The 25604-nt window shown below is 41.8% G+C and overlaps 4 protein-coding genes across 5 annotated transcripts; 1 reads left to right on the forward strand and 3 right to left on the reverse strand.

The window, feature by feature from the left end:
- The first annotated feature begins 107 nt into the window (after positions 1-107).
- trim35-13 (tripartite motif containing 35-13) lies at positions 108-2812 on the forward strand. Its single transcript, XM_068718606.1, has 6 exons — positions 108-509; positions 1407-1502; positions 1597-1827; positions 1915-1937; positions 2036-2154; positions 2250-2812. The coding sequence occupies exons 1-6, from the start codon at positions 108-110 to the stop codon at positions 2783-2785; spliced, it is 1407 nt and encodes a 468-aa protein (XP_068574707.1). The 3' UTR covers positions 2786-2812.
- Positions 2813-2902: 90 nt separating this feature from the next.
- On the reverse strand, positions 2903-10083 carry slc27a1a (solute carrier family 27 member 1a). Of its 2 annotated transcripts, XM_068718604.1 has the most exons (13): positions 9652-10083; positions 9174-9341; positions 8030-8424; positions 7099-7266; positions 6492-6561; positions 6298-6389; positions 6091-6200; positions 5767-5976; positions 5559-5685; positions 5335-5472; positions 4893-5057; positions 4639-4785; positions 2903-3948 (listed from the first exon to the last, which is right to left on the reverse strand). In XM_068718604.1, the coding sequence occupies exons 2-13, from the start codon at positions 9338-9340 to the stop codon at positions 3791-3793; spliced, it is 1947 nt and encodes a 648-aa protein (XP_068574705.1). In that variant the 5' UTR covers position 9341; positions 9652-10083; the 3' UTR covers positions 2903-3790. The 2 variants fall into 2 exon arrangements, with proteins under 2 accessions (XP_068574705.1, XP_068574706.1); XM_068718605.1 differs by lacking the exon at positions 9652-10083 and having other exon boundaries at positions 9174-9351.
- Positions 10084-10446: 363 nt separating this feature from the next.
- ptger1c (prostaglandin E receptor 1c (subtype EP1)) lies at positions 10447-11685 on the reverse strand. The gene is made up of 2 exons (XM_068719029.1): positions 10798-11685; positions 10447-10683 (listed from the first exon to the last, which is right to left on the reverse strand). The coding sequence occupies exons 1-2, from the start codon at positions 11683-11685 to the stop codon at positions 10447-10449; spliced, it is 1125 nt and encodes a 374-aa protein (XP_068575130.1).
- A 5551-nt stretch (positions 11686-17236) lies between these two features.
- On the reverse strand, positions 17237-25604 carry LOC137878514 (adhesion G protein-coupled receptor E5). Its single transcript, XM_068718845.1, has 19 exons — positions 25257-25604; positions 23526-23606; positions 23099-23269; positions 22851-23003; positions 22512-22658; positions 22069-22191; positions 21872-21915; positions 21671-21775; positions 21248-21401; positions 20991-21113; positions 20690-20880; positions 20435-20599; positions 20114-20308; positions 19664-19881; positions 19495-19555; positions 19313-19404; positions 18916-19084; positions 18730-18825; positions 17237-18258 (listed from the first exon to the last, which is right to left on the reverse strand). The coding sequence occupies exons 1-19, from the start codon at positions 25285-25287 to the stop codon at positions 18217-18219; spliced, it is 2361 nt and encodes a 786-aa protein (XP_068574946.1). The 5' UTR covers positions 25288-25604; the 3' UTR covers positions 17237-18216.

Below are 25604 nucleotides of genomic sequence, written 5' to 3' on the forward strand. Positions count from 1 at the left end.
GAGCTGAGGTATCAACACTTATTTCTGAGGTCAAGCTGAGGTAACCTTCCAGAGACATGGGAGGAGCCTCGAAATCCTGCCGTCTCATCAAAGCCCCGTGAAGACAAATGGCCACCAGACGCGCTCATCTTGAGGATGACCTTTCCTGTCCAATTTGTGGACACATTCTCAGTCAGCCAGTGGTGCTCACTTGCAGACACAGATTCTGTAAAGCCTGTCTAAAAGACAGCTGGGAGACACAAGGCGGTGGGGATTCACACAGCTGTCCTCTGTGCTGGCGCCGTTCCTCCATGGATCGAATCGTGGTGAGCACTGTGCTGGAGAAGACCTGTGAATCCTTCAAGGCAGACAGGAGCAAGAATGACCCAGAGGCTTGTAAGGAGCACGGAGAGAAGCTCACATTGTTCTGCTTGGAGGACTTGGAGCCAATCTGTGGTGTGTGTGGGAAGGCAGCTGCACACAGAGGCCACAGGCTCTATCCCATTGTGGAAGGTGCTTTTGACTGTAAGGTACGTTAAAGTTACAGGGCTGGTCACCCCAGTATTTCACTGTGGTGGCACATTCTCAATATCTTCAGCATCAGCTACTTCTTCCTCTGTTTTACTACTGATGATAGCAGCTGGAATCAATGGTGATGAAACCATCTATTGAAATACCTGTTGTGTTTGGATGCTGAATTGTATGTCTGTCTTTATTGACTAGTATCTAAAGTCAACAATATAACAATACTCACACGTTTGTGGCTGAGCCATCACAATTAAAATTAGAAGACGATTCACTAAATTTGTTTAGCTAATCTCAATTGATTAGCTAAACATTTTGCAAATAAAATCTCAAAGGCTATCCATAATTCACCAAACCTGGACATTATTTCAATTTACAGCATGCCAACATTTTCATTTCTATTTTAATACTACCTTTATGCTGCTCCTGATATGTTGATGAGTGCGGAGGTGTTTGGCAGAGTTCATTCACATTCTAATAATAGATTTATATTTATGATTTGCTGTTGCCACTGGGGGTCTCGAGAGGACTGAAACTTGATTCCCACAAGGTTTTCTGTGACACTTCATTCATTCTACTCATGTTCTCCTCGACCCTGTCCTGATAACATAAAATCTTGAGTGCTAATGTAAAATGAATCTATTGTTGCCATATTGTGTCCCTGTCTTGATTCTAAACTGCATGAGCTCTGTATTTCTAATGTTACCAGGACATTGGATCCTTTCCTCTGGATTTGCCACATTAACATGATGCTGCCACTGCTGCATTGTGCAGCTTTGCGTTTTAATGCTGTCATGGAAGAGTATGTGGCAGCTGAAAGCCCCCAACATTGTGCCGACAGCTGGGCCGTGTGCCAGAGTGACCTTGTCACAAGTGTTGATGCCCTGTCACTGACTTTTTAGGAGGAACTGAAGAGTGCGCTGCTGCCTTTAAAAGAGAAGTTGCAACTGTACAAGAAGTCGAAAATGGCCTGTGAGGAAATGGCACAACATGTCAAGGTACCGTCAGTTCCATCAGTACATGTTACTTTGAACGTACTAGAGGGCCAAGGTGTGAAGGCAATGATTACCCATCAATCACGTCTCTCTCCAGAACCAGGCCGAACATACCGAATCACAGATCAGAGATGAATTTGAAGCCCTTCACCTTTACCTGAAGGAGCAGGAGGCCGCCAGACTTTCAGCTTTAAAGGCCGAGGAGGATGAAAAGAATCTAGTGGTTAACCAGAGGTTTGAAGAGATGAACGAGGAAATTGCATCTCTCTCAAACACCATCAGATTAGTGGAACAGGAGATGAACTCTCAAGATATCCCATTTCTTAAGGTAGATGAGAACATTGCTTCAGACAGTTTGAAAAGCAAATTGTAACCAGAAGTGGTTTTAAGTTGTTCTCTTACATTTTGTTTTCAGAATTACAAGGAAACAATAAGGAGGTAAGTGTTAATTCAATGTCTTGGATGCAGCTAAGAATATTTTAGCATAATATAACTCGACAGACACAATTCTCAACAACTAACTCCTATCTTTTCAGAACTTGGCGAACTTCTGTTGATCCACAAATGATTTCTGATGCTCTGATTGATGTGGCCAAGCACTTGGGCTCTCTGAAATTTAAAGTGTGGGAGAAGATGAAGAGTGTAGTTAAATACAGTGAGTTCCTCAAACAATGACTAGCTATGTTTTATCAACCAGCTCTTTCCCCACCACATTAGTAACTTCTACCTGTTTTTTGTTTTTCTCTAAAGATCCTGTGATTCTGGATCCAAACACAGCAGCTAGCTGCTTCATCATCTCAGAGGATCTCACAGTCGTGCAGAATTCGACCCAGATTTTCAAACTGCCAGACAACCCAGAGCGCTTCGACATAAGCGCCGAGATGCTGGCTGCTGAGGGCTATAAATCTGGACGCCACAGCTGGGATGTGGAGGTAAAGGACAACACCTACTGGGTGGTGGGAGTAGCCAGCGACTCTATCAACAGGAAGGGCAAGCACGTCCTGACACCAGCAGAGGGATTCTGGACTATAAGGTTCCGCAACAGAGAGCACAAGGCCTGCACGGCACCATGGGAGCCTCTGAACATGACTAAGACGCCAGAAGTGATAAGAATAGTTTTAGACATGGACAGAGGCAAGGTGACGTTTTACGACCCTGGAGAGAGAGCGCCTCTTTACACCTTCACAGACGTCATCACACCCAGAGCCTTTCCCTACTTCTGCTCTGCCTGCAAAGAGCACCCACTGAAAATCCTACCCTCGAGGATATACTTGTCAATGGACTAGTTCACATTGGTCGTGTAAACATTGTCTGTATAAAAATGACCCAATGAAAGAAAAGAAGGGCTGCTCCAGCTTGTGACAGTTTGATACAAGTTAAAAGAATGATATGAAACAAACAGACATGTTTTAAAATATTTAATTTGAGTTACAACAAAACAAAATGTAGTCCATGAGATCTGAAATTGTGAATAGCTTTAACACCAGTATATTACTACACTGATATTTGTTACATAAAATGACAGTCACCTCAGGTGACTCAGCTTTGCATGACATCACTACAGTGATTTCACAATCTTTTGAGCTCCTCTCCAAGAAAAGCATAAAACATGAAACATAGATCTGATATGTTTCATATAAGGCACATACAGTAACAACCTTTGTGTGTTTGCAAAAGTGTGCCGGTGTTGTTCAGAGGTTCAAACGTGAAAAGTGAGATTAGTTTTCTATTGTATTAAAAAAAACAACAACTATGATTAGTGTTTTATCTAGTAGCCATATGTACTGCATGTTGAAGTCTGGTCTTCCTGCCTCATCCAACCACACATCAGTAACGCCATAGCTTCACACTCAAGTGTTGCCTAAACCTACAAAGACTTAGTCCTGCGACGTATTTCATAAATGGGAATATAACCTGTAACAGAGTTTGACTTGATGCTACACCTTTCTGTCCTAAGCACATTATTGTAACATGTATCCTATTTCAGTTGTGGGAGATACCCACTCTATGTGCGGTGATGCTCAAAAGGCTTTTTGAGGTGTTCATTTAATAATTAAAAACAAGTTATTAAAGGGAATAAACACCCTCTTATTATGTCCTGGTGTGTTACTCATACAGTGTTAAAACCGCATCTGTAACGATTCTCCATGTAATTCTATGTAAGTAGTCCTCTCCACTCTGTTCCCTGAAAGGTTAAATCCAGGCAGGTGGTGCACCAACACTGACTGATCCTGACACCGGCGTTTGCATACGTTATTCTCTCTCTACAGCATCTCTCTACGGCCTCCATGTCATAGAGACATTCTTCCCTCCGCTATAGCGTTGTATAGCTCCTCGTCTACTGCCTCATAACATGCAGCTCTAGTGTTCAAAAAGTAGATCTGGTCTGTGGTGAGACGTGGGTCGTATCCCTCCCTCTGCAGCCTGGTTTTCTGGATTTTAAATGTACCTATGCAGGAATGTGGAGATACATAAAATAGATTAACATTTTTGAATCAGTGATGGTTAACATTTTCATGAACTCAGGAGGGATATCAGGTAAGTGCAGCTGTGGTTGTGCCCCATGAAAAAAAAATGCCTTGCCACCCCAGTTTCAGACAATCCAATTAGAAAATATATGAAAAGTTGTAGCTGGTCGGATTTACAAGAGCAAAACTCTGATGTCCGAGTGCAAGTGAATGCAGCAGGAGATGACACCCCTAGACGCCACAGTTTGGTGCCAGGAACCGCGAGAGGACACAGGGTTACAGCCACAGACTCTAGTCACCGAGATGTCACCCATTGATTGTGGGTTTTCTGTGCAGCCTCTCCCGGTCTTGGCTACACACAGCAACTGCTGATGGCCTTTTTTTCCTGCTAACTATGTGTGTAGGGTTGCCAACTTCACTAATAATACAGGACTAATCAAAACAGCGAAGCATATTTTGATTAGTACCTCCTGTTTGATTGTATGAAGGACAGATTAAGTTCCATTAATGTTTTGAGTTTAATTATCTTCATTCAGCGGCTTTTTGTGATTGTTTTGCGATCAAATCAGCAAAAAAATAAAATATATATACATTTCTGCCACCCCTTAAAGTCTCCATGCCACCCTCTTGCTACCCCATGAGTATTCCTCTAGATCTCGAGATCCACTGACCTGTGGTGTCCACAAGTGGGGAGATTCGCAGAAACACGGGCCGGGCATACGAAGGAAGAGCTTGCTGGACTTTCTGCAAGAAACTGTTGCAGTCAAAACTCCCCGTGGTGTCTGCAATGGCAGCCATGCCTGCCTTACCTTCCACACCTGGTATGACATGTGACGGAAATAAATGCTTGTTAAGTACAGTCAAATAACAGTAATGGCCCCCAAAGTGATGTTGAAAGCAGTAAGCACACAAAGTGAACCATCACCTGGCACCGCAGCGCCATACACAGCCACGTCAGTCTGACCCAGGAGACTGCTGAGCACACCTTCCACCTCGGTGGTCGAGACGTTTTCTCCTCGCCAGCGGAACGTGTCTCCGCTGCGGTCACGGAAGTACATGTAGCCCATGTCATCCATCACCAGCACGTCCCCTAGGGTAGACGTATGGATAGCAAAACAATTAACAACCGTCGGTCAAAAACCCCAGGTTTGGTTAAAGTATAGCTAAACCACCAGAAAACATCACCTTATTGAGCCGACAAAGGATGCTTGGTATTCCGACATTGCTATTATTTTTAGGCTTTCTTTAGTTAGAACACTTCAAAGATTTATTGCACATGTATAAAATGAGCACGGCTGTGTCGAGTGTTATGTACAATATAAAAGCAATACAATTATATATCTTGGCAAATAAAAAGGATTGGTAACCTGATAGATATGCAGAATCATTTTTCTTGAAGACATTGTGAGCTATCTTCTTCCTCGTAGCATCCTGGTTAGCGTAGCCGTCAAAACGCCGTAATGGGTCTTGTTGGTTTATGCGACCCACCAGCAGTCCTGGCTCCCCTGCAAGACATGGAGATCAGTTAACTCAGGAACAATCACATATAACATATAGAGAACACATTATTGTAGTATTCGGTATTAGTTACCAGGGCGGCATGTCACACAGAGCCCCCGGCTGTCGCGAACCAGCTCCATGCTGTCCTCGTCCACCCTCACCAGACGGATCGGGTACACGTTGGGGAGAATGCGACTGTTGAATCCACAGGCTCCCACCTGGCAGCAAAACAAATTCTGATAAAACTCACATTCACATTTCACCAGGGAAGACACACAAGTGACACATGGATTGCTGACCTTGCCATCCATGTTGGCAATGCTGCAGTTGCACTCGGTCGCGCCATAGAACTCGCCGATCTGCTTCACCCCGAAACGCTCCGTGAAGGCCTCCCACACACTGGGGCGCAACCCGTTTCCCACTGCCAGCCGAACTTTGTGGCCTTTTTCTGACGGCCGCACTGGCTGAGATAGTAGGTAGCGGCAGATTTCCCCGATATACTGCACTATCTACAACAGGAGAGCAGTGTTGTTATTGAGGCTAGTTCAGAAATTCATGCTTTAAAGTTATTGATTACATTAAACATGGCACTTGTCAATGTTTTTCCGAGCATTAGCTCTTACAGTGCAGTTGTACTTAATGCAATCTTCCCAGAAGCGGCTGGCAGAGAATTTTTTCTTCACTACCACAGTGAGGCCCTGGATCAGACACTGACCGACGCCCATGATATTACCTGGCAAGAAGAGAAAGCTAACACTTCGGTTATGCAAGCTTAAAAAAAGGGGGGGGGGGACTGTATTCATCAAGAGCTTGAGCCTGCAGTCATATACCTGCTGAGTGATAGAGAGGCAGGCAGTCATAGATGATGTCAACAGGACTCATGCGAAAGGCAAAATACCCAAAAGCAGCAATTCTGTAGTAGCTGTTGTGGGAACAAAGGAGAGGTTCTCAGACGTCTATCATTAGCAGTGCAGCAACTGTAACAACTCTGAAAAGTGATGCTTTTTTGTGGTAAATGGCATACCGACTGTGTACCACAATGGCAGCCTTGGGCAGTCCTGTGGTGCCGGAGGTGTAAATATAAAATAGGCGGTCTGCAGAAGAGAATACAAGAGAGCATTACAGTTGCACATCGGAAGTTTAAGATCCATACAGCCATCAGTGAACCCCAAAAATATAGTCATTGTTTTCAATGTGCCTCATGTTTTCATGGGCAACACCCCCGCCCCGGTTTGTTAGGTAGAGTATATGTTGGGCTCACACCTTAAAAGCTGACTTTTATATTCATTCATCTAAGACAGATTTACAATAGTTGAGGAATATGTTTTTTATATTCAGACAGACAGCTTGTCTACAGAAAAATGTCAAGATCTGTCGTGAATACAAAATAACTCTGAAAGTTCTGCACAACAAAGTATTCACCTCATCACGCTCGAGTCAAGAGCAATTTCAGTTCAGAAACCAGACCCCAGAGTGACAAAAATGAATTACTGTAGACACACACTCTGGGAATTCAGAATAGAGTTTTCAGCCAAACACAGTATAAGAAAAAATCCTGAAGGTGGTATTTAAAGGGAACTAATAATTAACATGCATATTAAGTCCTCTTCAGTGATAGATAAGATACTCACCGTTCATGCCTTTGTGGGGAACACAAGGTGAAGGGGGATGTCTAGGTGAAGATGATAAAATTGGGTCCAGAGGTTGAGCACCCAGTCGGGCCAGATGTTCTGCACCGAGGTCTCCTGTACTAAACCGCAGCATGGACTGGGAGTTGGAGGAACTCACCTCCAACATGGCTGACATTCAGTAAGAGGACCAAGAGGGAGACGGGAAGAGAGAACACCAGTCAGGTTAGTTCATGCTCTCTAGTTTGAATAGGAACGGAAATACATTTCTAATATTGTGAGTGAAAGTAATGTAGTTATATGTTGTAACAATACGACTTAATTAAATGTTCCTTTTTTATTAGTATTTTATTTCTGAAGCCATGATGCCTATAAAACTGACAAGTTAAAACACCACAGACCTGTGTCTGACAAAAGCAGAGAAAAGTGACATCAGAGGATTCAAAATTACTATATCTACTGTGAGTGTTTTAGTTAAGTCACACACACACACACACACACACACACACACACACACACAGAAACAACAGAGACAAATGAAACAAGTGTTTGTATTGTAACAGAGAACCAACAGAATCAAATGTTAACTCATTTCATAAATAGATGGCATAGGAGGCGTATTACTGGCAATGAGATCACCGCCAGCATGTCCTGTTGACCACATGACGAGCTGGAGACACGGTCATTATCACAGTTTGTGCTCCACCACTAAATGAGTATTAAGAGTGTGACACCACAGGACAAAAGGTAGACCACTTCCCAGGATGTCACACACAAAATGTTAACTAAATGTGTTGCTTATTTTAGCAGCCTAATCATGTGCTGAATAAGAGTGAAGATATTATCCTGTGTTTTTAGAATGTATCCCTCCATTGATACAGAATTAAAACCTAAATTCCTGACTTTTCCTACCTTGTGTGTATCACATTCTTACCATCAGCAAGCTCCGCTCCGAACACAATAGCGCGTGAGCCTGACACCCCGATGCAGTGCATGAGGGAATCGTGGCGGAGGTTGAAGTTGATGAGCGCAGCTTCCACCCCAACCTTGGCCAAGCCCAGCCAGAGAGCCACCTGCAACGGCCTGCTCTCCATGAAGAGGGCCACCACGTCGCCCGAGACCCACCCCTGACCTCTCGCCCAGTGGGCCACCGCGTTAGACAGCTCGTCCAGCTGGGTGAACGTCCACGTTTCCCCCGTGGCCTCATAGATGAGTGCTGGTTTATTTGGGTGTCTCTTCACTGTCTGGGCGAATATGGAAGGAATGTTGCTTCCATTGCGCATGTAGCGCCACAAGGCCATCTTCACTCTCAACAGCACATAGAGGCCACTGGTGAGGGGCAGAGGAGGGAGACAAAGAGACAAGACATATAAGCATGATCAGGACGTGGGCTGGACGATACGGATATCGCAACAAAGGTCATTTCATATCTCAATAACGACATATATACCACAATATAGAACGTTTTCTGGTGGTTCAATAATTAAATAGTCCAACAGTATATGACATAACCATATGGTAAACCCAATCTTTTGTATATTCCTTTGTGAATTAAATACTTGACAAATAAAAAGTATTTTCTCATTTAATTAAGAACTTAAGCATTACAGTTTCAAGTGAACTTATAAAGAAAACAATTAATAAATGTTCCCAAGTATATACTGACAATGTTTACATGCATGCACACAAACACAGAGTAATCAGACAATAGTTTCCAAAGCAGAACTCTTATTTCAAATGTTCTGATGAATTTGAGTTAGTATGTACTTATTATTACGACAAAAAAAAGATGTCTTTAGTTGATTTTTGTCATGCTGAATAACTCTTTTTCCAAGAAACTTGTATTTGCATGAGTCTTTGTGGAGAGAATCAGTTTCACAGATCAGCTGATTATATAAATTGTATGAGTATTACTGGACTACGAATTTATTTGGTCGAGGAGAGCTCTAGTTATTATCAATTTAGATGAAGTAATTATGTATCAACACATCTTGATATATTTCATTCCTATCCATTATCATATTGATTTATCAATCAGAATCAGAACTAACGTTATATTTGGACTGTATTTAACTTACTTGATGTCTCTCTTGGCCGTGCATGCTGCAATGTAGAAGTACTTCCAGCTTTTTGTGCCCAAATAAACCCCAAGGCCCGCTGCCAGACTCCAGGACCAGGACACCCCGAAGAGACGCAACAGTCCCATGGATCCCAGAGAGGCTGACACACTCGCCGCATTGTGCATTCTTGTCATGGAGGAAATGGGGAGAGAGAGAGAGAGATGGGCTTTTATGGTAGAACTGGCATGAGCTGGATCCTCTGGCCTACATGGGGTTTGTCTCAGGAGGTGGATTTACTGGTAATGCAGGCTGGTACACACAAGTAGCCTGACGTTACAAACGAACTTTTAAGACGATAGCTAAAACTGTTAGCAGGACAGGAGCAGAGATACAGTTATCACACTTCAGCCAGCTCACATATGCGCAGTTATAAACAGAGACACTCCAGGTCACACATATCTGACGTTATTAGACCCATGCACTGCACTCCACTTACCTACGAGTCAACAGACTGATGTCACCTTTCACCCGGTAACCCCGCCGCTCGGCACAAACTTCGTAATTGTTTCCGCGGAAACTATTTTAGTATTCAAATCTTCCTCCGGATGTCGAGGGCGTAGAGGGCGTAGAGGATATTACGGCGTTTTTTTAATGGAAACCAGTAGTTTGTTAAGTGTTACAACAGTTTTACAGTTAGAACAGTTTACGTCAGTGCAGCTGCAACTGACGTTAAGTCGGCTACGAACAGTTCACATTCAAACGATTATTTGGATTGTCTGTTTAACGTACGTGAGCGAGTCCCGTCGGCTGAATTCTACGGGGGCGGGGGAGTTCATAACTTGTGTCCGAAAAAGCGAAAGTGACCGAGAACGGAGTAAGAGCAGCAAAATGCAGATCGAGCCAGGCTATCTTCTGTTCTCCATATTGAATGGAGTCACTGCCAAAAGGAAGCACCGCCCACCCCGGGTATGAGGCTTCAAAAGCAGCTCAGCCATTCGTTAAACCCAGCGCTCGTCAGGCGTCTCTCAATTTTGATTGGGCCACACTAACCCCGCCTGATTCCCCAACCAACAGTGTTGCAGGTGGCTGCTATTGATAGTAGCACCGGCACAGACTACTAACTAAATGTTGTGAAATGTTGTGAAAGTCTCATTCCGTCCCTTATTCACACAGCTGGCATGCTGACCATGGGCCCCATCAAGCCCCGTTGAAAATAACACTGCAAAGTTGACATTTTTTTCACACCACACCACAAAAGTAATAATTTATTAAAAGTCTAAGAACAAAATGATCATTGCAGACTGAAAGCCTCCCTGTGACTGTCTTCACAGGACCTATTTTCTCTCACTGTGGGTCTCTGTGCGTAAAAAGCACAACAAAGTCTGAAAAGCACTGTTTTCCTCAGTAAGATGTAAACCCAAGGGTCCAAGATCTGATTCCAGGAGGCCATGCGCAAGCCCAGAAGAATGAACCCATCCTTCTCATGAGTTGAGGTTCTTTGCTTGAACTGCAGCACAATAATGTGGATCTGTATTGAAGGAGACACAGAATCACTCATGAGGTATAGCTGTTACTTTATCATCTGAAAAATTCTTTAAAATACCTGAACACTAAATCTGCAAACTAAAACAGGAGTACTCACAAGAAAGGGGCTCCAGCATACGCAGGAAACGACAGTGATCACTGCCAGTTGTGCCATCATCTCCACATCCAGTGAACAAAACAAGGAGGTAGACGTGGACGATGTCCGACGAGTGCTGCGACCTGACGATTTAGCATTACCATTGTGGCACTTCAATCTGGCCTGCAGCAATGCCAGACCACTCAGGATGTTGCAGAGTAGGGAAAAAGTGAGTGCAGTGAGGCCCAGACAGGAGAAGGCCAGAGCCAGATTGGTGTCAGCTGTAGACTGTGGATCGTGGATAGGCAAGAAACACCATGTCCCAGGAAACTGGGTAGTGTAAGTGCCCACAGCAAATAAAGGTAGAACTGCCAGCACGAGTGCAAGCAAGGACAAAAATAACACAACTCGCCACACGTGACTTAATGTGATCATAGCGGCGTGGAAAAAGGGCTGAGTGATGGCCACACAGCGCTCCACCGCCATGGCACAACCCAGCAGCAAAGAGCATAAGCCAAAAAACACCATACTTGCCCCAAAAATCTGACAGAACTCTTTGGTGGGCTTCTCGGCCTGTATTTTATACCTCTGATCTATGTGCAGATACAAAGCAAATGCGCCTGGGATCACATGACCTGCAAGGTCAGCCAAAAGCAAAGCCACAGTCAGAAGCAGAAACGGTGCTTTGGATTGGCGGCGGAATCGCAGACGGGACTTAGCCAGGATGCCCAGAGCTGTGAGGTTGGAGATGGCGCCGAATGTCATAGTGAAGCAGGACATCCCCAAACTTGAAGATTTGATGAGTGGCCAGGTGCTGTTGCTCGGCCAGGGGCCGAGCTGCTCAGAGGAGTTGATCCTCAGGTTCTGGGGGAGGATGGAAGGCGTAGAAGAGGTAGAAAATGAAGTCATGAGTATAGACGGTGTCCTCATCTTCAGTGTCATCTAGAGAGAATAAAATACTTCCATTAGTTCAAACAAAGCCACTGATTAATACTTTGTAGCTAATGTTTTTATGTCATCCTGTTCTGCCGTCTAAAAGGTGACTGGGGTAATTAATAGACAGCAGGATAACAGAGAGGTTACAGAAGTCTTAAATGCAAAATGATGTACTAATGAATGCTAGGATACATATTTCTCTGGACCACTCAAAGTCTAATTACAACAAGGGAGCTTAATTAGAAGAGCTACCCAGGCAATAATATAGAGGTGTGGATGAAACCCTGCCAGAGTCTTTTTCAAGTGTCACGTAAGCTGATACACATGAATTGCCTGCTTGGAGAACATGAATAGATGCTTCCTCACAAATGCAAACTTCAAATAGCATGACTGTTCATGGAAAATGCACATGAAGCATCAATCTCCAGCAGTGGGTTTAATGCTGTGTGTCATATTTGAAGGATATTTTAATTCAGCTGACAGTCACAGAGAGTGGAAAGATTTGTAGCGAGACACATGACAACGGACTCAGGCCAGGTTTAAATACAAAATAAACTGTGCAGCCAAGTGGATGCCTCGAGGAGAGGATTATCAAACTTTTAACAAACTTGGTGTGGAAATGTCAGGAACTTTCGGAATTGTTTCTCCGGTTTGCACAACAGGCTCTTAGAGCAGACATTGTCTGTTTCTGTTTCACAAAATGACCTTCTTTGCCACATTTATTACCATTCCTCAGATCTCTCAACCAGGGGTGGGCTGGCAATAGGGATACCAGTAGGCCGATAGGATTGGGCTGGTCCAATACCAGCCCAACATACTATCAACAACCAGAACTCCCTCTGCCATTGCTGGACCCCGCCTGTATTTTATGGTTCACAAAACACGTTATGGTTTTGCTGATGCACAGAATTTAATTCCACTAACTAAAATGTATACTACTCCTCGCGATCAGTATTCACACTCATGGTTTCCATCTTCTTTACTCATCTAATCTCTTCTGTCAGTCTAACTTTGTTGTAGGAGTTATTAAATGTCAATCACTCTAGCCTACTCAACACTTGCGTCACTCGCTCGCAGACGAAGCCGTTTTTGAGCGCGAGCCGGCAGCATGGCACCGGCACCAAAACGTAAATCCTTTAAAGGTGGAGCTTATTGTTTTGTTATGCACCTTCAACACCCCTACACACACACACACACACACACACACACACACACACACACACACACACACACACACACACACACACACACACACACACACACACACACACACACACACACACACACACAGCATGCAACACTACTGATACCACTGATGCAGTGACGTGCCGTGAGGTTCGTGGCTAATGAAGCACTGACTCTTTCAGAGTCAGATTTACAAATTTATGAACCCAATAGAGTAGCTTAAATCACCTTTCAATTGGCAGCTTGCACATTGACTACCGGTTGTTTTTTATATTTCATATCAGCATTCTTTACACACACATAGGTAAAGTACATATTCGATTCCACCGGGAGAGTGTGCACCGCGATCCAGCTGCACATAGTGTTTTATTTTGAAAAATTACCGGATGCTCTATCCTTTTTCGGCGTCTGACTACGGGGTGACTAGTCTGGGTCGATCTGCTCTATGCAGCTTGACGCGATAAACCCGACCCGTGGGCTCTCGCACGCCCCCTTCATTGAGGCAGAGGTACTGTTTGCCTCTCTGTGCTTTTTCACTGCGGTTTAATGTCAGATCAGCAACACTAAATATGTTCTACATATACGTGAAATACAGTACCTATTCTATGGAAAGAAAGGACATGTAATACAAGTGTCTACAAATATTACAGTGACAATCAGCTCAACCCAGTTAGTGAGGGATTCACAATCTGAGGTGAGGCTCAGCTCGTTGCTGCCTCACCTCGTGTCTCCTCTCTGTTTGAACAGGACATGCACTAATTCAGCGATTTTGATTAAAAAAATGCTTGAAATGATTGGAATCATACATACATTACATTTATAGCACGGATCAGTAGAGAAATATTAATATTTATTTTATTTTATCATTATTTGTTTTTTACTTTTCATAATGACCGCACGTCCCTGCACTGATGTTCACACCCCATCCTATGTTCTGTTCTGTTCATTTTTACAATATAGTTCAAACTAATTCTACACTCTGATTCTTTATTGTGTGGTCTTTCTCTGCTGACATTCATTCCTTAAGGCTCTGTAGTTATACGTATAACCATCTGATACGAGCCCAGAGTTAAGCATATTCATCTAGCAAACTATACCTACCTTGGAGTGTTACAATAGCCAGTATCATTTTATTCCATGTGTCCATCCAGGCAAATTGGTGGATCCAAATGTTATAAAAAAACCATATATGATGTAACAAAATAATGTTAAGTGTATGAGTATTTTTCCAAGTAGGCCACTGACTGGTCGATATGTGCGATGCATTGAGTGGGCAGCGCGCCGTGTATTGAGTGGGCCGGTCTGACAGTAACTCCCGGGCCACTTTTTCCCCCAGTCAGCCCCTGCTCCCAACTGCCATACACCTACTTTCCTTATTTATCTTTTGCTCCTACTCCACAACTTCTCGCTTGACTGGTTCCCTAACTCATTATTCCATTCCATTATTTTGGTTTTCGCTGAACTGTCACGATGCCATCAGTGTGCATCAGTTTGTCTGTGTTGGAAAGAGAGAGCTTGGGTTTTAAAATGTATGAATCATAATAACTTTCAATCACTGATCACCATTTAAGATGCTTTGAACCAAACCTAAAGAGAAACTAAACTTGCGAATGATTTTAAACAGCAAACAACAGTCTTGTATTTGTTTTGCTACTTGATTTTTGATATTATTAAGCTTCAACCAGCAGGATGTGCCGATGTGCATTAGCAATTTTCATCCTATTGTCATACATCATGCATCAGATATTTGATATTTGTTCCAGGTTAATTGATTCTCCCTCTTCAGATGCAGCCTTTTCACAGAGGCACTGCAATAATGAGCGCAGACTATCTTATTAGGTATGTGGATAGACATCTCAGAGAAGCCCTCCATCGGCAAATGGTTCCAGGAGCGAACATGTCTATATAAGAAAACAAGAAGGAAGTCAAAACTGCAGCTAAAATCAATCTGGTTCTTTTCCATCTTCTGGTAAGAGAATCCTTTGAATCTCAAAACATGTCTGCTTTGTTAGCACCAGTCTACACCAGTAACTCACAGCTGATCAAGCTGTCAATTTGTTTTTATTATCTTTCTTAAAAAAAAGTACAAATTATTTTGTTTTCGCAGGGCGTCTGCACCCCCTGTATATTGCCCCACTTCAACCGTCCCTTCCACAACATTCAGCTCCCTTCCACCCTCCTAATACACTGCATTGGTCCAACGCCTCCAGATCAACTCTGGGAAAACTAAAGAGCTGGTGATGGATAACATCAGCCGGTGTAAACACTCTCCCCCTATACCAGTGAACATAGAGGAAATAGACATTGAGAGGATGAGATCCTATAAGTACCTGGGTGTTCACTTGAATAATAAATTGGACTGGACAGACAACACAAACACACTCTATAAAAAGGGACAGAGCAGACTCAGGTCTTTCCGAGTGCAGGGAGCACTCCTGAGGACCTTTTTTGACTCTGTGGTGGCATCAGCCATCTTTTATGGAGTGCTTTGCTGGGACAGGAAGAGACTAAACAGACTGGTAAAGAAGGCCAGCAGTGTCCTGGGATGCCCACTGGGTCCAGTGGAAGTGGTGGGAGAGAGGAGAATGATGGCCAAGCTAGCATCCCTGATGGACAACACCTCCCACCCAATGCAGGACACACTGTTGTTCTTGCGATTTATTATACCTTTACTGTTTGCCTATTTATTGTACTTGTTTTGCTTATATTCTCTTGTTTTAGTTTTTACTGATTTCTCTTGTTGCACTGTCCACTTTGCTGCTGTAATCCTGCACATTTCCCTGCTGTGGGACTAATAAAGGATTATCATATTTTACCTCGTTTACTTCATCAATAGTCAGTGAACCCACTGAGAGAAGTGTTTTTCCTGTAACGTGTGAGGAAATTACAGAGGAACTTGATTTAAAGGAATCCAGGGGTTACATTGAGGATTGGGAGGAAGTCATAACAAAAGAAAATTGTCTCGGCGACCGTGAAATCATTTATTATGCAAATTCTTCAGACAGATACTGGATACTGTATGTGTTCTCAAACACCTAGGCTGCTGCTCTTGTTTAATTATTATTTTACTGTGTTCTTTAAATAGAACAAAACATTTAGCAACAACCCAGCTGACCCTGGAGCAGTGCTCCTTCTGCATTATCCACATCTCAAATACAGCCTTCAAGATGTCTGAATCGCTCTTGAAATGCTCACAGCTCTCACTGATAATGATTATGATTAAATAGATGAAATAAAGGATGAATCCTACAGCTTTCTCAGAGATCTCGTTTGCTACCAGGTAATTATTTGATAAGTATCTATGAAGTAAATTACCATGAAATGGTTATGAATAATAAATTAAACTTACCATCAGTGGACAGCGGATGAACACTGGATTATTTGGGACGGCTCAGAGTAAATGAGAGAGGACGAATATGTCTCTCTTGCCCGCAGAGCTGCCCGACTTGCCACGTTCAGTACTAATCACTATTGTTCACAATCATTTGCTCTCGTTTTCCTCCCTTCCTTTTCCCCTGCCTCTCTGACAGATTCGCTTTCTCCCGGGTCCGGCTTTCTCTCTCTCCAGAGGTTTGGAAGCTATTTTATATCTACATGCCGGATCTGCATTTTCCCTGCTCTTTCCCCCTCTGGATGTGGACCTTCCATCTATTCATCTTCTCTGCAGGATTTCTTTATACCAGAGAGGGATCTCAGCGATCACTTTCATTTTGTAGTATTGATCCAGTGCTAGCTGAATAATTCAACAGTGAAAAAAAGTCAGGTATCTCAAATTCTCAATGATAATACCATTACCCTCAAAGCAGCAAGAGTTTGTTATTCAGCTGGTACTTATTCCCTATTTCAGTCACATAAACATACAGTAAGTACAGAGACGGACATGAAAGGAGTTTGAAAGAGCATGACGATCATCATCATCATCATCAAAAGTGACTCTACCGAGGTTTGCAAATGTTAAAGAGGGAATACTCTAAAATATTATACAGTACAATGTGTTTTCAGGACTACTTAAGGTTAGTTTACTCCTTTAAATTCAGTTTAGTTTAGTTGTTTTTGAGACCATCATGTCGGTATCCCACACAAACAGGAAGGAAAAGGAGATAATCTTCTATTTCCTCTGTATGTCTAACTGTCTCGAGCTTTTAAGTCAACCAGCCAGATACGTGTTTCCATAGTGAGCAAATGTAAGCGAGTGTCAGACATGAAGGTGGAAATGAAGATAACATCTTTGCATGTGTTTGGCAACAACTTTTTGTTTGATCTTGCTGAATTTCTGCTAAATCTTGACTCTGACATAAAGAACTATAAAGTAAAAGATGTATTTTTTAAGACCATCACGTGGAGCTCTTACATCATCACATTTATTCAATTTAAAGCTTCCAGGAGAGGCATGAAAAGTATGAAAACTCATAAAAAAATTTTAATCTTGAAAGACAGAAAATGTAAATAGGAAATACGGAAGCTAAAATACTTATCTTGACCAAACATCAAACGTGAGATAAAGTGAGATAAAGCCAGTGCTTACAACAGTACTAATATTCTCATAGACAATAATAACAAAAGTTATCTTTGAACATTCAAGTTTTGAAACTGGGTAAATAAAAAAACAACTTTGATATAATACATTTAACATGTTACAGCATGTTGATTGGAGCAGGAATGCAGTCACTTACTGTATTACATACTGAATCGCCCAGCAATACACAAATATACTCTACTTTAAAAAAAAGATCTATTTCTGTCGTATAATTGTCCTTTTTGTTGGTCATATTAAGATAATATCGATTTAAATACAAGTTCTACAGAAAAAAGTGCTTGCCTCTGAAAGATCTTTCAGATTGTCTTTGTGGGTTTAATTAAGTACCTGGATAACACGACAAGCCATATTACATGAACCTGATAAAACAGGTCTTCAAAACATTTTCTACCACACATTTGGAGATTATTTTATTAAAACAAGTGACTTTTTTTTTTTTATCATTCGTAAATACTCAAATAAAACAAATGTGGGCATGAAAGTAAAGCACACTATGTGCTTTAATCAAGAGTTAGCTTAACAACTGTCGAATGTCCTTTCTCATTTTGAAGGAAATCCCTAATTTGTATAAAATTATAACAATCAACTGTTCCATTTTAAATAGCTACAAATACAAAGACCAACTCAATAACAAAAAGGTAAAGAAAATGTAAAGAAGGATACTATTTACAACATTTAGCAGTGAAGCAAACCGGTGCATTGACCACAAATGGTAGGGCACTATTGGCTGCATGTCTTCAGGAAATAAATCAGAATTTACTCCTGCGTCACTTTGTAGCGGCTCAGATGCGAGACTCTCCCGTGTCCTGGGTGCTCTTTGATGCCTGAGGACCACAGACAGAGGCAAGCCCATCAGTCACAACAGACACATCCAGTATTCTTTCATTATCAGGCTGTACTTTGACACATTTCACTTCACATCTCCTACAATACCTCATCATCTTTAAACCCTGAAAGAATTACGTGTTTGCTTTTGGAGGGTTTCCAAATTAAACTTCCAATGACTTAAGCACATTATGCCTCTTAAGCAATCTAATTACAGATGAAATGTTGAACTATGCTGTCCACATGCATACTTGATGTTTGATTTGCTTGGTCGGTGAAGGTATTTGTTATTGGGCAATAAGTAAATACAGTAAATCTACAAGTAGATACAATATTTTATGAAAATAGATATGGTGGCTAAATAAAGATATCATGCTGTATCTCACTGCAACACAATACAATACAACTGCATAAGTATTGGATAAAACCTGAATCAGAGACACTGCGGTGAAATATTAATAGCTGCTTACATGAGCTTTGCTGGTGTGCGAGTAGCTAAAGTTTGAGTAACTCTTCTTCCAAGGAACACAGAATCTGGACAGGATGTGTCCATATTCTTCCCTCACCTAAATACAAGAACAAGAATTGAGTTTTGACAGCAGAAAAAAAAGGCAGCAGAGCTTGTTCTGTTATTTTTGACAGGAGATTTAACCCACCTGTTTGGAAAACAGACAGTGCATGACAAAAAGCATAACCCCCTGAAAGCTGCCAAAGATAGTGAACAGGTAAGACATGACTATTGTGCCCTCCTCAAACTGGAAACAACCAAAGATCCACATGGTGCCCAACAAAGTCAGCTGAGCCACTGCAGTAATGGTGAACGCCCTGCAGGAGGCAACAAAGACACACACAGGTCTTAACTGAGGCACTTTAAACCAGAAATAACTTTAAACTTCTTTTTAGGGAAGAATAATCTGTATTTATTTGTCTTTAGTTGGAGAGGCAGTAATATAGCAAATGTGCAGTTACACATGTCAAATATATGCATTCATATTCACACACATACACTTCTTATGTGGGACTGACTGTTGAATGCAGTTTGTGCTGACTCACTTTATTTTCTGCAGATTGTCAAAATCAGGGTTTAAACTTGAGAACTTCTGTGCCAACTTCCACACAGTGATGAGGAAGAAGAAAACGTTTACCTGAAAGGCAACATATGAAGAGTTTTTTGTTTTTTTTCAAAGAACTGTTCATTTTCAGGATTATTTTCAATTTAACAATTTTTTACTCACAACGATGATGATGCAGGCAGGGCCAAAGAAACCCCAAATGAATTCCAGGTTCAACCAACAACTGCAATGAATGTTGAGAGTTTATTGAGCAGAATATATGTCAACATAACCTGGGAATCAGGAATAAATTAAAGATAAAACAAGATCAGCATCAGTGGGGGGAACTTACTGTTTCTTGGTGCCATATCCCTTGGCGTTAGCTAAGGCAGAGATACCGACAATAACAGCTGGGACTCCATAGCCACCTGCCATCATGTAGAGGGTTTTGAAGTTGGTGTTAAAGACCAGGACTACCATCCTGAAGAGTTGTATGCCCTCCAGACACATCCAGCAAAATGCTGCCAGGAAGAAGAAATGTAGCAGCCCTGCTACCACTGCACAGCCAACCTAATGCAGTAGGGAGAGAGATGAGGATCACGATGACAGCAGTGAAAAAAGGGGACAAAGGATGCTGCGACATGGGGAGACAGAAATAGGGAGGGACTATTTGCTGAATAGTTGTTTATAAATCTTCAGGACCCACATAAATCATTCAGTAGCTCTGCTCTTTCTTAGAAACTATTCCGCTGCTGTATTTCGACTGTATTTTGACTGTGCAAGCTGTTACAGAAGTATTTACCCGGCTCTCCGTACGAGAGATGCCTGCGAGGAAGATTACGGTGGCAATGAAGAGGCAGATGCAGAGGTGCAGGTGAATGGTGGTTCTTGGGCTTTTGATGGATCGGATCAACGAGAACGTCAGGATGCAGATGAACAGGCAAATTAGTGAAAGGGACAGACCCACCCATGTGATCAGCTGCAATTCAAACTTGTCCTGTTGAGAAAGACAGAGAGACAGTTTTACATTACAGTAGACACAAACAGACTTAAGTTTCAACTAGAGACTCTGACCTATAAGCGTCACAATTTGCTATGTATCATTATGTATGAGAGTTCTAACCTCTATGTCATAGAGCGCCATGAGCACAGCAAAGCTGCTCAGATGGTTGCAGGAACACACTGTGTATTCAGGCTTGGACTCCACCACTGTGCAGCCACGAGGAGACCATGACCCTCCTTCCTCCGAGGCGTCCCAGAACACACAGATGTGGTTGGATATATTTGTCTGTGAAACAAAAGAGAAAATAACCATCACACAAGTAATATTTTCCCTCAGGAGACAGATTAATATCCTTAATGGCAAACTAGGTGCTACCTGTTTGAGGTGGTAGAAAGTCAATTTGACTGGCTCTTTGAGGTGGCTTGTGTTTCGGTTACTGACAGAGGCAGTCACGACTTTAGAGTTGAGCTCAAAGTTTTGGTTCGCTTGTGCTTTCATCCCACCAAAGAAGCCATCGGCAGAGTCCTCCAGGATTGCATAGCTCAGCAAGGACACTGTTGTAAAGCCTTTCACAATCATAGCAGGAGAACACTAGATTTTAGTGGACATTCATCACATTTGTCTACATCCTGATGAAAGTGATCCCCAACGTGTTGCTCATATGTATGATCATTACCAGGGTAATAGGAAGGATCTCCAGCAGCGGTCTCCAACTGGATGTCCAGCTGAGCATGCTTCAATGATAAGGTCACAGCTCCCTTGGGTAAGTCAGCCCCTTTCTCCACCAGCAGCTCCAGCTCTGCACCAGGTAGATACATGCTCATCAACATGAATTGCTTGTCTGGTAATATTGTAGACCTCAGAAGAAGAGAAATCTACCTAGCTTTTGAAACACCAGAAGACATGTTTAACGTGAACAGATTGCCTTTGTACCTGTGTGAGTGGAGGATCTTGTTGTCCCGGGGGGCTTAATGAAAGCTCCTATGAGCCTCAGAGTGTTCTCCACCATGTTCAGAAAGGTGGAGACTTTCCTGTTATCTTTGAACGCTCCACCGGACAAGAGCTCGTCGATGACAGACAACAGTCTCTACAGCCACAGGAGAGGAGGGGGAGAGGGAGCGACATCAGCATGAGCAGGGAAAAACAGGAGACAGAGTCAGTCAGAGGCAGACATTCAGGCTGCATACCACCTCAGGTCAACATAAACAGTCTGCATAGCTGTGCAAAGACATGTGAACTCCATGTGACAAAGATTGAAGGGCAAAAAACTTCCTACTTCTGTGCTTGTTCTGTGGAACTGAAGCCTTTTTTTTGCTTAATCAAATTGCATTTCAATTAATTTATGTACAGAAATACCTTCAGTATGTCCTCTCCATCCAGCTCTGTCGGATCCTCACTTTCTGTAAGGTTCAGACAGCTTTTTTCCAACTGCATCATGAGATCATGTGCAACGGGAAATTTCTAGGAAAGCAATTTGGGGAGAACGAAACGAAAGTATGAGGAAAAAAGTCATTTAAATATATATTGAGCTGTGATTTGTTTCTGGTGTGGCTTTACCTCTTGTAGATTGTTCATAACTTTGAATACATCACAGTTTAACTCTGAGGAAACAGGAAGTTTTGTTTCATTACAATGTGCTCACTGATGACCGTAACGTTCACATCATGAGGACATGAAAACGTTCTGTTTTTATATTTACAGAGCAAACATCAGTGATGGATGTTGGAAAAAGTGAAGTGCTGCAGCATTCTTACCAGTGCAGCGAGACCTTTTGTTGCCATAGTTAGTGAACCCTGCATGGCATGCACAGTAATGGCTGCTGGCGCCACGGTGGCAGGTTCCATTTCCACAGATTGTCCTATCAATCATACATATGTCTAAAATGGAAACAAATCAGGGAGAGGAAAAAGTGTTATCCAAAATGGTGCTTGATAGGTTTAAAGATAATGATTAGAAAACATAAAGCAGCCCAGACAGAACCAAACCACACAACTGCCAATCACTAAATCAACCAACTTAGAAGTCAGAACTAAAACCAATTATCGAAACTTTCTTTTCTTGAAAGACCACTGTGCAAACATAATTTGATAAAACAACATGCAGAGTTACATTTGGATCAAATTAACTTCTTTAGTCATTTTTTAAAACAATGTGAGACTCATTATTGTATTTTGCAGAATCACGTCATAGCCCTCACCTTCACATTGCTCCTGACTGCCAGAGAAGTTAGATCTGCCAGATTTTAGTCCAAAGCCAGCGTTACAGACACAGTGAAAACTGCCTGGTGTGTTGACGCATGCTGCATTTTGTCCACAAACATTTTCCTCTTGACATTCATCAATATCTACATGAGCAGAAAGAAGACATCTTAGAATAAGTGAGAAAGGAAACCATCACTGAACCACCACTGTTTTCTTTATCTTAAGCAGAAAAAGATACCATCATATCACTGCAGTCACATCAAGAGAGAACAATTATACTTAAAGATCATAACCTACCACGGTATTATCTCATAGGGTACTGATAAGCAGCTCACCTCTGCATGTAACTTTGTCACCGTGGCGAAAGCGTTCCACTCCAGTAGTGGAAATGAATCCATTATCACAAATGCAGGAATAATGTGGAATTGAGTTGAAACATTTGGCATTAAGTCCACAGATGTCTTTGTCTTCCAAGCACTCATTGATGTCTTAAAGCAAAAGATCAGGACTGTTATACTTAGATGACGACTGCAGCAGTAAAACTTTCTCTGCTTACATGGATTCAATTTCCACAATGACTTACCTTTACATGTTGCTGATGTTCCAGCTGAAAAATTCTGTGCGCCTGTTGATGATGTGAAGCCATCAGCACATTGGCAGTAGAAGCTGCCGATCGTGTTGTGACAGGCCGTGTTCTCTCCACATGGCCCAACATCATCAGGATAGTCCTCATCCACTTCACATTCATCATCATCTTAATTAAGGAAGCATGAATGTGAGTAAAATGGATGCAAGTTAGACGCTTTTCCCTAAATCAAGTTAGGTTAATAATACATTTCAAATGCAATTTGTATACGCTATTTTATATCTGAATGCATCATTTAGTGAACCACATCATATATTTTCAGTTTCTAACTTCTATATGCAAAGATGAGAAAAACGCACACATGCCACAACATGGCTGTTTTACTATGATGGGTTATGTATTGAAATAAGTCTGTTTGTCATACCAGTGCATATTTGCTCCACAGAATTAAATCCATTAGGGCAGTTTGGTTTCGACAGGACCATGATGAGGCAGAGGTACAGAGCTGAAAAGCAAGCAAGTAACTGTCAGTCAAGTTTAACACTTTCTTAGCATGAAAGCTACATCTGCTACCCTGCCACCCATGCTTAATCTACACTAACCACTTCTTAAAAATCATTCTAAAATTTTTCTGTGTAGCTACAGCAGCATTAAGGCCCAGTTTGACCACATAAATAACATCAAAAATGTTCAGAGATTTAAAAATGCTCTGCAGCAAAGGTAGATTCCCTCATTTCCTCAGATTGTTCCAACAGCATCTGCACCATATTTCAACATGGGTGTCTGCAGAACTCTGCTTCCTATGTAGGAGGAAACATCAGCTGTTGTGGCACAAGCACAAAAAAAGCAATACATCCTCAAACTGCTCGAGTGCAGAGTCAGTCCTCTGTGGTCGCTTAAATGACGCCAGATGGGTGTAATGTGCACTAAGCATATGGAAACAGGAAGAAACGGTCCAGTCCCCCCCCCCCCATTATCAGTTTAAACAATAAATCCAGTACAATTATCAAAAGTAGCAGTTAGTTAATTGTTAATTAGAGGGCCAGTTTATTCAAATCACATAGAGGATTGCTACAAAACTATTAAATTGGAGTTGAATACTATTTTGTACTTAAACTCTCTGTGAACATTTTCACTATTTGTTTTACCTTTGGAAGAAAGTAGTTCACAGTAAAAACTGTTGGCTGGATACAGTAGCTATTGGGGGTAAGTTTTGAGGAGAAGTGTTTTGAGATAATCATAACGATTGCATTCATATCCAGGTAACAGGATTCTACCAAACAAAAAGCAGGCTTGCTAAGATTGTTATCATGATATTATGAAGTGAATTAGTGGTTTGAATAAGTTGTCATCTCTCAATGTTGCGTTGCCTCATGGCAACACATAGTTTCTTCCTATGTGACTGTGGGCGTTGTGCGATGAGCTCATAGTGTATAAATATCACTATAAAAGCAGAAGAACAGAGGTCCTCTGTGCAGTGGGACCCAGATAGTGAGTTGTTTGAAGAAAAGCTGCTGTGTTCAGCATCACTCTCCTTCCTTTTCTCCTAATTCATTGGGGCTCTTTCCCACACTAGGCTTCAGGCTTCAGGCTCTGGCTGCTGCTGAGAGGCTCGCATTAATGAAGAACTGTGGAAGTTTGAGTTTCTCACTATTATAATTTCTGCTTGGGAGACTTGGCAGATTTGATCTCAGCTGAAGGTTGTTAAACAAAGTAGAAACATATGGAATTTAGAAATAAACATTACAGTATAAAATTGTTTTAATTTTGTTGGTTAAAGTCATTTACTTTACACATTTTTGTTTTGATCATGTGATTATTTTTTTGACTTTGGTCAACACCTGTTTTTATAAATGTGCTCTATAAACAAATTTGACTTGACTATTATTATACAATCATTTACTTGATCAAAGGTATACATTTAATTACATTATACAGTGTGTTAAAATGTGTCACACAACATGATTTTTTGTTGTCTAAAATTTTATTTTAACAGAAAACACACACAGATATACAGATATCCCTATTCTAAAAGGTTTTCAGGCAACTGTAGCCAGTTAGTTTCCCTCTTTGGGTCCCAGAACATTTTCAAACTTTCTCAACAGATGATTTTCCATCCCAACTACTGTGCAAATGGATGACAGATGTGACTCACCCAGTATCAGGAGGTTCCACCTGCCCGCCATGGTGAAGAGGGAAACACGGTCCAGATATGTATCAGGAAAGTAAAAACAACCAAAACGGGGTACCTCTACATAGAGATCGCACAGTTCAGTCCTCTTCTCTTTTCTTTTCTTTTTTCAAAGTTGCCCCACTTGTTTCTATAACTTTACAACATAAAGGGGGGGAAAAAAGAGCATCAACCAGTCAAGTTGATGGACATGGATAAAGTCTGGACAGTATATTCTGATACCAGCATATATAAATATATCTAAAAATACTGGAATCAGTAGTCTCTCATCTCATACAATGACCTCTCCTTCGTCTCTTTCTCTCTTTTGAA

The sequence above is a fragment of the Cebidichthys violaceus genome, unplaced genomic scaffold (assembly GCF_023349555.1).
Source record: "Cebidichthys violaceus isolate CVI_PGR_0920_01 unplaced genomic scaffold, fCebVio1.0.p SCAF_23, whole genome shotgun sequence".
In the NCBI taxonomy this organism is placed as follows: domain Eukaryota; kingdom Metazoa; phylum Chordata; class Actinopteri; order Perciformes; family Stichaeidae; genus Cebidichthys; species Cebidichthys violaceus.

Coding starts and splice junctions, on each gene's coding strand:
- trim35-13 (XM_068718606.1), top strand. CDS start 108: ATGGCCACCAGACGCGCTCATCTTGAGGATGACCTTTCCTGTCCAATT. Junction 1,828..1,914: donor AAGATATCCCATTTCTTAAG/GTAGATGAGAAC, acceptor TTTTGTTTTCAG/AATTACAAGGAAACAATAAG. Junction 1,938..2,035: donor TACAAGGAAACAATAAGGAG/GTAAGTGTTAAT, acceptor CTATCTTTTCAG/AACTTGGCGAACTTCTGTTG.
- slc27a1a (XM_068718605.1), bottom strand. CDS start 9,349: ATGACAAGAATGCACAATGCGGCGAGTGTGTCAGCCTCTCTGGGATCC. Junction 7,267..8,029: donor CGGAGCGGAGCTTGCTGATG/GTAAGAATGTGA, acceptor ACTGAATGTCAG/CCATGTTGGAGGTGAGTTCC. Junction 4,786..4,892: donor GTATGGCGCTGCGGTGCCAG/GTGATGGTTCAC, acceptor ATGTCATACCAG/GTGTGGAAGGTAAGGCAGGC.
- ptger1c (XM_068719029.1), bottom strand. CDS start 11,685: ATGACTTCATTTTCTACCTCTTCTACGCCTTCCATCCTCCCCCAGAAC. Junction 10,684..10,797: donor TATGCTGGAGCCCCTTTCTT/GTGAGTACTCCT, acceptor CCTTCAATACAG/ATCCACATTATTGTGCTGCA.
- LOC137878514 (XM_068718845.1), bottom strand. CDS start 25,287: ATGGCGGGCAGGTGGAACCTCCTGATACTGG. Junction 21,776..21,871: donor TTATGAACAATCTACAAGAG/GTAAAGCCACAC, acceptor TTGCTTTCCTAG/AAATTTCCCGTTGCACATGA. Junction 20,309..20,434: donor TGGCGCTCTATGACATAGAG/GTTAGAACTCTC, acceptor CTTTCTCAACAG/GACAAGTTTGAATTGCAGCT.